At 38.8% G+C, this 17,519-nt stretch overlaps 1 protein-coding gene across 1 annotated transcript in view; it reads right to left on the bottom strand.

The window, feature by feature from the left end:
• The window catches only part of IRAG2 (inositol 1,4,5-triphosphate receptor associated 2), a 135,361-nt gene extending 118,094 nt beyond the window's left edge, over positions 1-17,267 (bottom strand). Inside the window, exons 1-2 of the mRNA XM_013047815.2 lie at positions 16,945-17,267; positions 10,467-11,077 (exon numbers count right to left, since the gene is read on the bottom strand). Of these exons, the coding sequence (XP_012903269.2) occupies positions 10,467-11,064 (598 nt within the window). The 5' untranslated portion in view covers positions 11,065-11,077; positions 16,945-17,267. The remainder of the gene's footprint in view (positions 1-10,466; positions 11,078-16,944) is intronic.
• Between the last annotated feature and the right edge of the window lie 252 nt (positions 17,268-17,519).

Genomic DNA, 17,519 nt, shown 5'->3' with positions numbered 1-17,519 from the left:
CACAAAGAAATGGAAAAATGTTCCATGCTCCTGGATTGGAAGAATAAATATTGTGAAAATGTCTATGCTACCTAAAGCAATCTAAACATTTAATGCAATTCCTATCAAAGTACCATCCATCTTTTTCAAAGAAATGGAACAAATAATTCTAAAATTTATATGGAACCAGAAAAGACCTAGAATAGCCAAAGGGATATTGAAAAAGAAAGCCAACGTTGGTGGCATCACAATCCCGGACTTCAAGCTCTATTACAAAGCTGTCATCATCAAGACAGCATGGTACTGGCACAAAAACAGACCCATAGATCAATGGAACAGAATAGAGAGCCCAGTAGATTCTCAACTCTATGGTCAACTAATCTTCGACAAAGCAGGAAAGAATGTCCAATGGAAAAAAGACAGCCTCTTCAATAAATGGTGCTGGGAAAATTGGACAGCCACATGCAGAAAAATGAAATTGGACCATTTCCTTACACCACACACGAAAATAGACTCAAAATGGATGAAGGACCTCAATGTGCGAAAGGAATCCATCAAAATGCTTGAGGAGAACACAGGCAGCAACCTCTTCGACCTCAGCCGCAGCAACATCTTCCTAGGAACATCGCCAAAGGCAAGGGAAGCAAGGGCAAAAATGAACTATTGGGATTTCATCAAGATCAAAAGCTTTTGCACAGCAAAGGAAACAGTTAACAAAATCAAAAGACAACTGACAGAATGGGAGAAGATATTTGCAAACGACATATCAGATAAAGGACTAGTGTCCAGAATCTATAAAGAACTTAGCAAACTCAACACCCAAAGAACAAATAATCCAATCAAGAAATGGGCAGAGGACATGATCAGACATTTCTGCAAAGAAGACATCCAGATGGCCAACAGACACATGAAAAAGTGCTCCCTATCACTGGGCATCAGGGAAATACAAATCAAAACCACAATGCGATATCACCTCACACCAGTCAGAATGGCTAAAATCAACAAGTCAGGAAATGACAGATGCTGGCGAGGATGCAGAGAAAGGAGAACCCTCCTACACTGTTGGTGGGAATGCAAGCTGGTGCAACCTCTCTGGAAAACAGCATGGAGGTTCCTCAAAATGTTGAAAATAGAACTGCCCTATGACCCAGCAATTGCACTATTGGTTATTTACCCTAAAGATACAGACGTAGTGATCCAAAGGGGCACGTGTACTCGAATGTTTATAGCAGCAATGTCCACAATAGCCAAACTATGGAAAGAACCTAGATGTCCATCAACAGCTGAATGGATCAAGAAGATGTGGTATATATACACAATGGAATACTATGCAGCCATCAAAAGAAATGAAATCTTGCCATTTGCGACAACATGGATGGAACTAGAGTGTATCATGCTTAGCGAAATAAGTCAAGCAGAGAAAGACAACTATCATATGATCTCCCTGATATGAGGAAGTGGCGATGCAACATGGGGGCTTAAGTGGGTACGAGAAGAATAAATGAAAGAAGATGGGATTGGGAGGGAGACAAACCATAAGTGACTCTTAATCTCACAAAACAAACTGAGGGTTGCTGGGGGGATGGGGTTTGGGAGAAGGGGGTGGTATTATGGACATTGGGGAGGGTATGTGTTTTGGTGAGTGCTGTGAAGTGTGTAAACCTGGTGATTCACAGACCTGTACTCCTGGGGATAAAAATATATGTTTATAAAAAATAAAAATAAAAATAAATTGGTCTGCAAAATACATTCTCTCCTGGCCTACCTTATTGGCTCTACAATAAAGCCTACACTTTCTTACAGGTTTTACACCTACGCACGTGCACACGCGCATGCAAACACACACACACACACACACACACACACACACACAGTTAAAATGGTAGTCTTTAGGAAGCCATCTGGGAACCATATGAATTTTAACTCCCTTACATCTATGTATTTCCATTGTGATGTTTTAATTTGTCCTAGAGAAAAAGTCTGTTTTCAGATCTGTAAAGAAATATCAATGATTATGATTATAAATACAGCCTGGAATTTCTATCAGATTTTTAACTAAAGGCATAGAAAATATATGACACGTGTAAGACTTTCTTTTAAGGAAAAAAAAAAAAAGGGTGAGTCTTGCTAGAAGGTGGCAGAGTAGGATCCTGAGCTCGCTTCCTCCTACAGACTCACCAAGGCAACAATTACAGTTGACCCTTAAACAACATGGGTTTGAACTGCATGAGTCAATCCCTATATGTTTTTTAAAAATAGATGTGGTACAATACCATAAATGTCTCTTTCTTGTGATATCCTTAATAACATTTTTTTCTCTAGGCTATTTTATTGAAAGACTACAGTATATGATACATATAACATACAAAATATGCATTAATCATCTATTTACATTATTGTTAATGACCTGATACTGGCAGAGATCTTCCATACCTAAAAGCATAAAGAGAAGGTCACATTAAGAGGGGGAAGAGAGGAGAGACACAGTCGACAACCAAACCTTTGGTGTGGGAACCCATATGGTAAAAGCAAGCCCCTATCATCTGGCTTTGAAAATCATCAAAACTTAACTCTGACGATCATAGAGGGCTACAGGAAACCAAATCTCTGCTCTTAAAGGGCCAGTGCACTGCATCAGTTGGCCCAAGGCTCATCAGTTTGAAAAGTGTTTGGGATATACATGAAAGAGTACTAATTTTAGGACATGTGTCAATGGGTCAGGGACCTACAGGAGCTTTCTCTGGGATGAGGTGCATCCTTTCAGCTTAGCTAGTCTGACACTTGGAGATACCAGTTCTGACACTCTCCATCTACCTTGCTAGCTCCACTTACCCTATGCAGGTATTCTCCTGCAGAACTGCCCCAGCAGGTGCCTCCCCAAATCAGCTCTGGACCCACCATATTGGAGGTGGGCAGGGCAGCCTCCCTTGGAACCTGTGTCTCTTCAGAGCAACTACTGCCCTATCATACCAAGCAGGACTAGAGCCCCTTCAGTGGTACTTCTGGCCCCAAGAGTGGGGGAGATAGCTCCATCTACCAGCATAGTGACAGCAATTATAGCTAGGCCTACCACTCAACCTTCCCAGAAGCTAGCCCAATCCACTAGTGCAACCTCAATAGCTGCAACGAAGACCCCATTCAGCTGCACCAGGAGCTAAACACACCCACCAGCATTCCTACAGTGACTGTAGCTAGGCCTCTCAGTCAGTTGTACCACAGGCAAAAAATGCTCATCAATGCACCTGCAGCAGTCAAAGTTGGACACCACAGACAGCCAGCCTGAGGATAACTGTGCCCACAAGCACATGTGCAGCAGCTGCAGCCAGGCCATCCATTCAGCTGGGCTGGGAGCAAGCCCTGAAGCCATAATTCGCAGACAGCTGGGCTAAGGGCTGGCCCTTCCCACCAGAGGACCAGCAGCAGTCATGACCCAGTCACAAGAGGAATGCACACATAGCCCACACAAGAGGCGCCTCTGGAACACTTTGCGGACTAGCAGTGGGATTGCTACTGGGCCTCACAGGACATGTTCTACATAAGACCCCTACTTTCAAGACTAGAAGATAGCTGACCTAATACATAGTAATGAATAGAGTGAGGCAAAATGAAGGGACAGAGGAATATGAACCATATGAAAGCAGACAAACCCCCAGAAAAAAGAGTTAAATGAATTGAAATAACCAATCTACCTGATAAACAGTTCAAAGTAACAGTCATTAGATGCTCACCAGACTTGATGAATTCATTGAGAACTTCAACAAAGAGATAGAAAATATAAAAAATAACTAGTTAGAGCTTAAGAATATAATAACAGATATAAAAATACACTAGAAGGAATCAACAGCAGATTTGATGATGCAAAAGAATAGATCAGTGATCTGGAAGACAAGGTAGTGAAAAGCAACTAAGCTGAACAGAAAAAAGAACTTCAAAAAGCGAGGACAGGTTATGGAAGTTCTTAGAAAACAGCAAGCATAACAACATACACATTATAGGGATCCCAGAAGGAGAAGAGAGAAGGGGGCAGAAAACATATTAGAGAAAATAATAGTTGGACATTTCCCTCTCCTAAGGACGGACACAGACATCCACATTCAGGAAGCACAGAGAGCCCCAAACAAGAAGCCCAAGAAGACTGACAAGACACATAATAATTAAAATAGCAAAAATTAGAGATAAAGAGAAAATCTGAAAAGCTGCAAGAGAAGATCTAACAAGTACAAGGGAAAACCTATGGGGCTATCAGCTGATTTTTCAGCAGAAACATTGCAGGCCAAAAGAGAATGGCACCATATAATCAAAGTGCTGAAAGGGGTTAAAAATACAGCCAAGAATACTCTACATGGCGAGGTTATCATTCAGGATTGAGAGTTTCCAGACAAACAAAAGTTAAAGGAGTTCCTCACTACTAAGCCTATCCTTAAAAGAAATGTTAAAGGGACTTCAAATGGAAAAAGAAAAAGTCATAACTAGATATAAATTATAGAAGGAAAAATTTCACTGGTAAAAGCAAATATAGAGTGAAGATATTAGATCATTTATAAAGCTAGTAGAAAGGTTAAAAAAGAAAAGTGGTAAAAGTACCTAAAAAATTTAGTGAAGAAATACCCAATATAATGAGATGTAAAATATGACATCATATATATAAAATGTGGGAGGGAGGGGAGTAAAACTGTGGTTCTTTTAGATTGTGTTTGAACTTCAGTGACCATCAACTTAACAGACAACTATATACATAGAGGTTATATATGAACCTCATGGTAACCACAAACCAAAAACCTATAATAGATATACAAAAATAAAGAGAAAGAAATCCAAGCACACTAAAGAAATTCTCTTCCCTGTGAAAGATGACTAAGCGGAAAGGAACAGAGAATAACTACAAAAACCATCAGAAAATGATAAACACTATGGCAATAAGTACATACCTATCAATAATTACTTTAAAAGTAAACAGATTAAATGCTCCAATCAGAAGACATAGGGTGACTGAATAGATAAAAAACAAGACTCATCTATATGCTGTCTACAAGACACCCTAAACTAAAATGATAAAGACTGAAAGTGAAAGGGTAGAAATAGAGATTTCATGCAAATAGGAAAAAAAAAAAAAAACCTGGGGTAGCAATACTTAGACAAAATACACTTTAAAACAGATTGAATGCCTTTGACTCAGGTCATAATCCCAGGGTCCTGGGATCGAGCCCACATCAGGCTTTCTGCTCAGCAGGGGGCCTGCTCACTCCTCTTTCTCTGCCTGCCTCTCTGCCTACTTCTGATCTCTGTCTGTCAAATAAATAAAATCTTTAAAAAAAAAAAAAAAAGATTGAAACAAAAAATAATCAAGGCCATTTATATAATGATAAAGGGATCAATTTAACAAGAGGATATAATAATTGTAAATATCTATACACCCAACACAGGGCACCTAAATACAAAAAGCAATTATTAACAAACATGAAGAAAGAAATGGGACAGTAATACAATAACAGTAGGAGACTTTAGCACACATCGATAGAAAGATCATCCAGACAGAAAATTAATAAGGAAACAGTGGCTTTAAATAACACATATTATCAGATGGACTTAACAGATTCAGAATAATCCATTCAAAAACAAAATATGCATTCAAGTGCACATAGAATATTTTCCAAAATAGGGGCACCTGGGTGGCTCAGTGGGTTAAAGCCTCTGGCTTTGGATCAGGTCATGATCCCAGGGTCCTGGGATCGAGGCCCACATCAGGTTCTCTGCTCAGCGGGGAGCCTGCTTCCTCCTCTCTCTCTGCCTGCCTCTCTGCCTGCTTGTGATCTCTGTCAAATAAATAAATAAAATCTTAAAAAAAAAAAAGAATATTTTCCAAAATAGATGTCATTAGGCCGCAAAATAAGTACTAGTAAATTTAAGACTGTACATCATACCAAACATCTTTTTCAACCATAGTACTATGAAACTATAAATCAATTATAAGAAGAAAAAACACAAAACACTTGGAGGCTAAACAGTATACTAGTATACAACTTAAGGGTCAACTTAGTATACAACTTGAGGAAGTCAAAGGAGAAATCAAGGAATACTTGGAGAAAAATGAAATTGGAAAACACAAAATCTTTGTTCAAAAGCTTTGAGACTTAGCAAAAACAGTTTTGAGAAAGAAGTTTATAGCAAGATGGGCTTACTTCAAGAAACAAGAAAAATATCGAATAAACAATCTAACTTTAGGGGCACCTGGGTGGCTCAGTGGGTTAAAGCCTCTGCCTTCAGCTCAGAACATGATCCCAGGGTCCTGAGATCCAGCCCCGCATCGGGCTCTCTGCTCTGCAGGGAGCCTGCTTTCTCCTCTCTCTGTGCCTGCCTCTCTGATTACTCATGATCTCTGTCAAATAAATAAATAAAATATTTAAAAACAAAATAATCTAACTTTACACCTAACAGAATTAGAGGCAAAAAAAGGTAAGTCCAAAGATGGCCAAAGAAAGGAAATAGAAGTAGAGCAACAGAAAAATAAATGAAATAGAAACTGGAAAAAAAAAATAGAAAAGATCAATGAAACTAAGAGCTGGGTTCTTTGAAAAAATAAGCAAAACTGATAAGCTTTTAGCCAGACTTATTTAAAAAAAAAAAAAAAAGCCAAGACTCAGATCAGAAATGAAACAGAAGTTACAACTGATATCACAGAAATACAAAGGATTATAAAAGACTACAAGATGTTGTATACCAACAAATTAGATAAAGAAAATAAAAATTAAAAAAACAAACAAACAGATAAATTCCTAGAAACACACAATCTCCCAAAACTGAATCAGGAAGAAACAGAAAATCTGAACAGACCACTTACTAGTAATGAAATTGAAGCAGTAATAAAAAACTCCCAACAAACAGAAGTCCAGGAGCAGATAGCTTCATGGTTGAATTCTATCAAACATTTAAAGAGTTAATACCTATTCTTCTCAAACTATTCCAAAAAATATAAGAGAAAGAAAAGCTTCCAGTTCATGCTATGAGGATAGCATTACCCGAACACCAAAGTCAGACAGACACTACAAAAAAGGAAACCATAGACTAATATTTCTGATGAACATAAATACAAAAATCCTCAACAAGATATTACCAAGTTGATCTCAATAGTACATTAAAGGATCATTCACATAATCAAGTAGGATTTAGCTCATTGATGCAAGGATGATTCTATACACATCAATCAATCCATGTGATACACCACATTAACAAAATTAAGGATTAAAACCATATGATTATCTTAATAGATGCAGGAAAAGCATTTGTCAAAGTACAACATTATTCAGGATTTAAAAAAAAAAAAGTCTCAACAAAGTAGGTTTAGAGGGAGCATATCTCGATATAATGAAGGCCTTCTTGAAAAACCCAAAGCTAACATCACAGGCAATGGTGAAAAACTGAAAACTTTTCCTCTAAGATTAGGTACAAGACAAGGGTGTCCACTCTCATCATTTGTATTCAATATAGAACTGGAAGTCCTAGCCACAGTCATCAGATAAGAAATAAAAGTCAGCCAGATTGGTAAGGAAAAATTAAAACTGTCACTATTTCTAGAGGACGTCACACTGTATATAGAAAACCCTACAGACTACAGCAAAAACTCTTAGAAGAATAAATGAATTCAGGAATGCAGGATACAAAATCAATATACAGAAATCTGTTGCATTTCTACACACCAATAACAAAATAACAGAAATTAAGAAAATAATCCAATTTACAAATGTATCAAAAAGAATAATTTCCCTAGGAATAAAATTAAAGAGGTGGCATACCTGTAGTCTGAAAACTATAAGATATTGAGGAAAGAAATTAAAAACAATACCAAAAAAGGGAAAGATATACCATCCTTATGGATTTTAAGAGTTAATATTGTTCAAATATTCATAATATTCAATGCAATCTATAAACTTAGAGTGACCTCTATCAAGGTACTACTATTTGTAAGGATAGCTAAAATTGACAACACAAGAAACAACAGGTGTGTTGAAGATGCAGAGATAGGGGAACCTCTTGCGCTGTTAGTGGTTATGTCAACTGCTGCAGCCACTCTGGAAAACAGAATGGAGGTTCCTCAAATTGTTAAAAATAGAACTACTCTACGACCCAGGAATTGCATTACTAGGGATACAAAAATACAGATTCGAAAGGATGCATGCATCCTGATGTTTATGGCAGCATATCAATAACAGTCAAACTACAGAAAGAGCCCAATTGTCCATCAACTATTGAATGGATAAAGAACATGTGGTATATTTATATACAATGCAATATTATTCAGCCATCAAAAAGAATGAGCTCTTGCCATTTGCAACAACATAGATGGAGCTAGAGTATATTATGCTAAGTGAAGTAAGCCAGACAGAGAAAGACAAATACCGTATGCTCTCACTCATAGGCGGAATTTAAGAAAGAAAACAGATGATGATATGGGAAGGAGAAAAAATAAGGAGAGAGGGAAATAAGCCATAAGAGATTCTTAGCTATAGGGAACAAACTGAGGGTTGATGGGGGAAGGTGTGTAGGTGGTGAGCTAGATAGGTGATGAGTATTAAGGAGGGCACCCGTGACAATGAGCACTGGGTGTTGTAAGTGAGGATCACTGAATTCTACTCCAGAAACAATACTGCACTATAGGTTACCTACCTAAAATTTTTGAGAAGTATTTTTTTCAAAGAACTAGAACAAATACTAAAATTTATATGATATGGAACCACAAAAGATCTCAAATAGTAGCCAATGTTATCTTGAAAAAGAAGAACAAAACTGAAGACATCACAATCTCAGATTTCAAGTTCTATTACAAAGCTGTAGTAATCAAAACAGTATGGTACTGGCACAAAAACAGACACATAAATCACTAGAAAAATAGAAAGCCCAGAAATAAACCCATACTTACATTGTCAATTAGTCTATGACAAAGGAGACATGAATGTATAATAAAGATATAGTCTATTCAGTAAATAATACTGGGGGAATTGGACAACTACATGGAAAAGAATGGAACTAGGCGAGCTCCTTATATCATACACAAAAATAAACTTAAAATGGATTAAATATCAAAACGTAAAGGCTAAAACCATAAAACTCCTGAAAGAAAACATGGGCAGTAAACTCTTGGAAATTGACCTTAGCAATATTTTTCTGGAATCATTCTCCTCAGGATATGGAAACAAAGGGAAAAAAGTATTGGGACCGTATCAAACTAAAAAGCTTTTGCACAGCTTAGAAAACTATCAATAAAATGAAGAGGCAATGAACTGAATAGGATAAGATATTTGTAAATGATATATCCAGTAGGAAGATAATATCTGAAATATATAAATAACAAACAACTCAACTCTAAAAAACCCAATAACCCAATCGAAAAATTGGGAGATGAACTGAATAGACATTTTCCCCAAAGACATACTGATGGTCAACAGACACATGAAAAGATGCCTGACATCACTAACCATCAGGGATACATAAATCAGAACCACCATGAAATATCACCTCACACCAGTCAGTATTGAAAAGTAAAGAATAACAACTGTTGATAAGGATATGGAAAAACGGAGCCCTTATAAACTATTGGTGGGATAGTAAACTGATCTAAATGTCTACTGATAGATGAATAAAGGAGAATTGACATATTTACCCAGTGGAATATTACTCAGCCATAAAAAAGAATAAAATTTTGCCATTCAGGATAACATGGATAGACCTAGAGGGCATTATGCTAAGTGAAATAAATCAGACAAAAACAACATATACTTTATGTGTGGAATCTAAGAAACAAAATAAAACAAGAAATTAGACTAAAAAAGTATAGAGAACAAATTGATGATTGCCAGAGGGGAGGTAGGTGACAGGATAGGTGAAGTGGATTAAGAGGTACAAACTTTCAGTTATAAAATAAGTAAGTCTTGAGGATGAAAAATACAACATAGGGAATATAGTCAATAATATTGTAATAACTTTGCATGGTGACAGACATTAACTACATTTACCATGGTGAGCACTTAATAAAGTATATAACTGTTGAATCATTATATTGTACACCTGAAATTAACAGGTCAACTAAACATCTATTAAAATTTTTAAAAATAATTTTAAAAAATAAAAAAATTTTAATGTACTTCTCAGAGTTTTTTTTAAGTATTTTATTTTTATTTATTTGTCAGAGATAGCAGGCAGAGAAGCAGAGGGAGAAGCGGGCTCCCTGCACAGCAGGGAGCCCGATGTGGGACTCGATCCCAGGACACAGGGATCATGACTGAGTCCAAGGCAGCCGCTTAACCTACTGAGCCACCCAGGCATCCCAAAAAATAAAATTTTTGAAAGAGAGAAAGAAGCATACTTAAAAAGGGAAAGATGGATGCTCTCATCCAAATTTTAATCATGTGGATTGGGTTTGTTTTTTTTTTTAACTTGGGTATTCAGGAAGTGATATGCTTATTGCTTTATTGGAAGAACATTAAAAGATTAATATTTACCAGCTTCATTTAGAGATAATTTTTTCACTATTGATTCCTGAGGAGTAAGACATTCAGAGTTTTTATCAAAGGTTGAATCAAAGTCAAGTGTTAAGGCATTAAAATGATTTTCACAATGCTTATTCAAATCCTTGGTAGAGAAGTGCTCCCTCTTCCTGGTTTGTGATGCCCAGGATGTAGAATTCTGACAGCTCTCAGATCTTGGCCTTGAGAGGTGTTCAGAACTGGTGAGAGGAACAGGATATGTGGCATTCTCAGGAGGGCGGAGATGAGAAAAGGATGGGGTTCTTGGAGACCTTATTTGAGGAGCTGTAATGATGGCATCATCTCTCGAGGTACTTGAGAAGTAAGTGTTGGGCGACGGAATAGGAGTGGTCGCCATATTCTCTAGAACATCTTCAATATCTTTCTCCGTGTTAATCTGCGGACTATCAAGACTGCTCGACTGGTATTTGAGAATCTGTCGAACTGGATCTGAAAGGTCTTCTCTCTTTTGGATGGCTCTGATTTTTCTACAGATGCTTTCCACTGGGTTATGCCGCTTGTCCGTGACCTTCCTCACAGTGGTCATTGTTGATCTTCCTCCAATCATGCCGGTGAAGTGGCTAAAGTGCAGGCAGAAGTAGACATGTTGTTTTTCTTTAAGTTAGCACTGTCCTGACAATAATCTAGCAATGCTATTTAGTCCTAAATCAGCTGTGGAGGAATGAAGAGGTCTTTAAACAATTGGTTTAAACAACTTCCCATGTGTTTAATTGGCACTCAAATTTCCTGAAAATAACCACAGCCAACACACGCAAAGTATGTGCCATGTGCCAGGCATGGTACTATATTCTTTATATGTATCAACTCATTTCATTCTCAAAACAACCCTATGAAGTAGACATTACTATTATCTCCATTTCCAGGTAAAGAGAAAATAAGACACACCCAAAATCACCCCAGATAAGTGCTGGAGCCAGATTTGATCCCAGGCTGTCCCACTCCAGAGGCTGGACTCCTAACCATATTGCTTTTCATTTATAATAATATGTCACATATGATGGTGATGGTGAAGTTGCTTACAGTTCCTGTTTGAGTACTGTTCTGGTTCTCATCTAATGAGTACTACATATGCCCTGTGGAAAGAAGTCCAAAATTTTGCCTAGGCAAAGAGTTACAGTACTTTGAACAGTTACAAATAGCTAGTTTCAAAGTGATGATTTTTAGGACCTTAAGATTTCCATTCATAGATCTTTCTTTAAAAATCCCCTCATAGAAAATGAACAAAAGGAAGAGAAATTTTAGAAGAACTATAATTGGAAGGGGTATTTGGAAAGACTGGTATTTAAAAGAGGACACTCAAAAATCCTCACAATCTGGCTTCAAGAGGACATAATTTACTTCAAGAAGACAGCTCCAGCCAATGAAGCTCCTACCAGCAGAATCCTTTACTAATCAGTCATGATCATAACCTTTGTGTTGCCACTTGACAATACCCTCCTTTCCATGTACTCAAGGGTTATTTTTCAACGCCAAGCCTAAAACACATTCCTCTATGGCAATTCTGGAATTGGTGTATACTCGTTGGAATCTACTCTTTCTGTTCTCTCCTAGGCTTTATAACTGCACAGCATGTTTGCCATTTAAGCTTTGACTTCTATCCTTTGATTGTTTAAACTGTGTATGCATGTTGTTTCCTCAAAAACAATTTTAATTCTTGTATTAAAAAACCATGATGTGGGACGCCTGGGTGGCTCGGTGGGTTAAGCCGCTGCCTTCGGCTCAGGTCATGATTCCAGGGTCCTGGGATCGAGTCCCACATCGGATTTTCTGCTCAGCAGGGGGCCTGCTTCCCTTCCTCTCTCTCTACCTGCCTCTCTGCTTACTTGTGATTTCTCTCTGTCAAATAAATAAATAAAATCTTTAAAAAAAAAAAAAACCATGATGTGATTTTTTTTTTTCTAGGTACACAATACATTGTTACAAGCATTACTGGTAATCCGCAGTCGTATATGATATACACAAATACCAGGCTTGTAGACGTTTCCCCCAGCTTTCGTGAGTGTAGACCCTCAACTCCTCACAGCTACCACATTTTCTGGAGAATTTCCCCTGGCCCCATGGGAGCTGTTTTTCATCTCTCCACTGGGAGGTAGGAAGTGATGTAGAGGGAATGACAGAAGAGAGCAAAAGGTCTTATAAGACTGTTTAGGTATCTACAAATGTTCTCAATATGAAAGAACTGGTTTTCCTTTCAAGAGTCAGAGAATGGAAGCACAGGTTGGGCATGAGGCTAATAGAAACCCTAAAACTGGAACTTCAAACTCTCAGATCCTGTCTACCCTCCTTCTTGGATACTAAGGTAGGAGGCTGATCAAGCCCCAGGGAAAGGCTTTGCCTTGTGGGTATCTGTGACTGAGCCAGATTAATGTTTCTCGCACAGAAGACATGCATTTCTATTTGTTTGTCCAAGGCATTTTTCTCCTTTTATTATCTGTTTGCAAAACTTCCATGACTCACCTAAGTGACCTCCACTCCGTGGTTTATGAACTAGAGTACACTTAAGACCTTGGCTCTTCATGAGCTAATAAACATTCTCAAAATTGATTTGTTTTGCTTTTTCTAATATAAAGCAGAACAAAGAGATGTGATAAGGATTTCGAAATTTGGGCCACCTCCTCCATATGTGGCCTGGAAACCTCTCCCGTCAGTCCCATCCAAACTCTTTTTTAGTTTTAGATCTCAATAGAAGAGATTAGCTGCAATCTGCCATAACATTTAAAAGCTCAAGTCAAACTTGCGATCTTTGAAAAAGTACTAACTGCAAATTAAAAAATGGAAGTTAATTACATTTGCAGGGTCAGCTGCTTGGAATATCTCTCTCTCTCTCTCTCTCTTTTTTTTTTTTTTAAGATTTATTTGAGAGAGAGGGCACACGAGTAAAAGGCAAAGGCAGAAGAAGACTCCCTGCCGAGCAGGGAGGCAGATGTGTGGCTCCATCCCAGGACCCAGAGATCATGACCTGAGCCGAAGGCAGATGCTTAACTGACTGAGTCACACAAGCACCACTGGAGTCTCTTTTAGATGTATTTTCCTCTTTATTTCTCTCAGTTGATTGACTATTTACAGTGTAAAGATGGCACACTTGTAGAAATCCCAAAGGGCAGTGTTCATTTTTTAAGTTTATTATTTTTAGTAACCTCTACACCCAACGTGGGGCTCTAACTCACAACCCAGAGATCCAGAGTCACATGCTTTTCTGAGTCAGCCAGATGCTCCAAGAAATGCTTTTTTTTTTTTTTTTAATTCTCTGAACCTCAGTTGTACTCCATATCACTCAGACCTTTAGGCACTCAACCAATATTTATTAAGTACCTAGAAAGTGCTAATACCTCTGCTCCAGAAAGTATCTACTCTCCTAAGTCCTGTAGTCTGCAGGAGGTTCAGAATCAAACCAGTAAGCTACTGGGAATACACATTAAATCCAGGATGTCCAAGAAAATCTAAATTTCAGGAGTGCCTGAGTGGCTCAGTGGGTTAAGCCTCTGCCTTCAACTCATGATCCCAGGGTCCTGGGATCAAGCCCCGCATCAGGCTCCTTACTCAGTGGGGAGCCTCCCTCTCCCTGCCTGCTACTCCCCTTGCTTGTGCTGTCAAATAAAATCTTTTTAAAACAATCTGAATTTCAGATAAAGGGCTGATTTTTTTTAAATATATGTCACAAAAGTTGTGCAGGAAAAACTTATACTGGAAAATCATTTATCTGAAATTCAAATTTCACTGAGACTCTTGTATTTTTTTTTTAAGATTTTATTTATTTATTCGACAGAGAGAGATCACAAGTAGGCAGAGAGGTAGGCAGAGAGAGAGAGAGGAGGAAGCAGGCTCCCTGCTGAGCAGAGGGCCCGATGCGGGGCTCAATCCCAGGACCCTGAGATCATGACCTGTGCCGAAGGCAGCGGCTTAACCCACTGAGCCACCCAGGCGCCCTGAGACTCTTGTATTTTTATTAGATAAATCTAGCAACCCTAAAGCCCAGAGAGAACTCTATCATTACACACTGGGAAAGAAAAGTGCCAGGGGCTCTGGGAGCATAGAAGAGGGGGTTATCCTAGTTTGGGAGTGAAGATGGAAAAATTAAAGGCCTCTCTTTTGCATCTCGCACTATGCATAATGCTATATTGTTTGCTAAGTCCGTGGTTATAAACAGAACACTGGGACTGCAAATCTGGGAATTTCCGTTTAGATTCACATTCACTGAATATAAAATAATGTTAGAGATTATCTAAACCAATTATTTCATGTGTTTTATTTCTCATTGATTGAACTACGCCTCATTGTTCTTATTTCTAGAATCTGAGTCTCGTTATTGTTATTGCCTGAATTGCTTTAATATATATAGTAAACCTCTTCAGTCAGCACTTTTCAACCACCTCCCTGATCCAAAGCAATGATTAAAAGCTTCTGAGGCCTGGAAACATCTATAAAACAATGTGATGGGGGGGGGGTGCTGAGTGGCTCAGTTGGTTAAGTATGGGCCTTTGGCTCAGGTCATGATCTCCAGGTTCCAGGATGGAGGCCTGAGGTCTGCGTCAGGTTCCCCGTTCAGCAGGGAGTCTGCTTCTTCCTCTCCCTCTGCCCCTTCCCTGTGCTTGTGCTCTCTCTCTTAAATGGATAAAATCTTTAAAAAAAATTTTTTTTAAATGTGATTTCTTACCTAAAGTAAGTTTACTCATTATATATTTAATTTTCACCAGTGATGTAACTGCAGAGTTCTAGGCATTTATACTCTGAGATTTAACGAAATCTTATTACATTTGTTCTGACTTCCTAAAGGAGTCAGAATAAGTTCACTATTTATGTGCAGTACAGAGAATATTTCATTTTTTAGGAATAGACAAACATAAGGGCATAATTTACATTTTTCAATATCCATATTCTTCAATCACTAAGAAATAGTTGGATTTCTTTTCTTCAAAAAAATAGAGATACAAAAATAACATCCTTGAAAAAAGATTTGAGTTCATTCAAAAAGCTCAAAAGCTCTTTAGATTCCTGAATCAAACTCTGATTCAAAAGATTATGTTGACAATGTAATTATCTTACCTTTACTAACCATTTAAGCATTTTCTCCCTTTACTAACAATTATTTCTTGAACATTAAACTTCAAAACTTTAGATGAGGTAGACATACCTAAATAATCATCCAATACTTAATTATGAAATTTAGGCAAATATTTCACCCAAGTCCCAGTTGGAGATTTAAGGCATAACTCTGAAGTAAGGGATGTAAAAAGTTTTTTACAAATATCTGTGTATGTATGTAGATAAACAAATTCCTTTTGCCAAAAGAGGCCTTCACTAACAGATGGCAGTAAACTCTTCATGGAGACAGAAGAAACAGTCACTGAGATGTTCCCAGGAAAGTCATCTTTAGTGAGCCTAGATACAAGGGCAGAACATGATTTTCGACTTAACCGGTAAATTTTATATTTGTCAAAATTACACTGTTTTTAGTCTCTTTGTGACTAATATGTAGTGTGATAAAATAACGCTTACTTTTTCTTGTCCTAAGATAGGTGATGGCAGCTGTTAGTCAAAATGATTTGCAAACCACAAGTCCCAGATTTAGTAATTGCTCAGCGAGTCTCATCAGCAAACCTGTTTGATTACTAATTAATGCAAGCTGGCACAGAACGGGACTCTCCCCTCCCACCATTCACTTAACCGTGTTATATTAAGCTCCTTGGCTGGGTCACACCAACCTTATTATAAACATCTCATACTGGAACAATTCCTGAAATAGCATAGTCACACATACACTTCTAAAAACTCACTGGGCTCTTCTGTTTCACTGATCATATGAAGTCTGGTTTTCCTCTCAGAGACGAGGAGAGGACATGAAATCTCTAAATGCAAGAATTCAGGTGATCCTCGGGGAGGGAGACAAACCACAAGAGACTCTTAATCTTAGGAAACAAACTGAGGGTTGCTGGGTAGTGGGCGGAAGGGATGGGTGGTGGGTTATGGACATTGGGGAGGGTATGTGCTATGGTGAGTGCTGTGAATTCTGTAAGACTGAGGATTCACACACCTGTATTCCTGAAGCAAATAATACAATATATGTTAATAAAAAAAAAAAAACCTCAGGTGGTCCCATGTTCTTGGGTGTCTACAAAACCCCATAACTGCTTTCCACTAACACACATGCCTAATGACTAAGGCTGGAAATGACAGTTCAGGAACTTAGGTATCTAAAAGGCCCCTCTGAAAACAATTCTAGGATTGGCTTGTGGTGAAAGCAGCATCTCTGGGGGGACCTAGCTTTATCACCACAAGCATAGAGAGTTTGGGGCAGGGGGTGAGGAGAAGACGGAGGCTGCCCCTGGCATGGCTTTTCCCTGCTTAGAAAAGGACTTTCTTGACCTTAAACGACTAAAAAAGGGCAGCATCGGCCAAAGTTTAGGTGTTTAGTTGGGGGAAAACTCACCACCTTATTTTCACTTTACCAGCACTCTAAGAACCGTCTTCTGAAACCAGACCGCAGAGCCGAGGCCCGCAGGAACCGGCGAGGGGCCGGAGCTGATCCCGGCCGGCTTTATGGGGCAAGCGCAGAGACGAGCTTCAGCTGGAGGAGAGCGAAGCCTGCGATCAGCGGCACCTGCCGTCTTGGTCCACGCTGAGATCCTGGGAGCCGGAGCGGGAGAGCCGGAAAGGAAGGGGGACCCTGCTTGGGCCAGAGCGAGGCCATTTGGGTGTGCTCCCCGCCCTGGTAATAAAATAAACATCACCCAGTACATACTGTCTGTAATCAGGATGGAAAAAAGTCACTTTCTAACTTAAATTCCTTATGTTTCTGTTGGGCCAAGGGCTGGACGGTTTTGTTGTTGTTGTTTTATAAGATTTTATTTATTTATTTGACAGACAGAGATCACAAGTAGGCAGAGAGGCAGGCAGAGAGAGAAGGGAAAGCAGGCTTCCCGCTGAGCAGAGTCGGATGCGGGGCTCGATCCTAGGGCCCTGGGATCATGACCTGAGCCGAAGGCAGAGGCTTTACCCACTGAG

The sequence above is a fragment of the Mustela putorius genome, unplaced genomic scaffold (assembly GCF_011764305.1).
Source record: "Mustela putorius furo isolate JIRA1106 unplaced genomic scaffold, ASM1176430v1.1 tig00537227_pilon_pilon_pilon, whole genome shotgun sequence".
NCBI classification, from domain to species: Eukaryota; Metazoa; Chordata; class Mammalia; order Carnivora; family Mustelidae; genus Mustela; species Mustela putorius.
The sequence above is the reverse complement of the archived record's forward strand: the minus strand, read 5'-3'. Positions and strand labels throughout refer to the sequence as shown.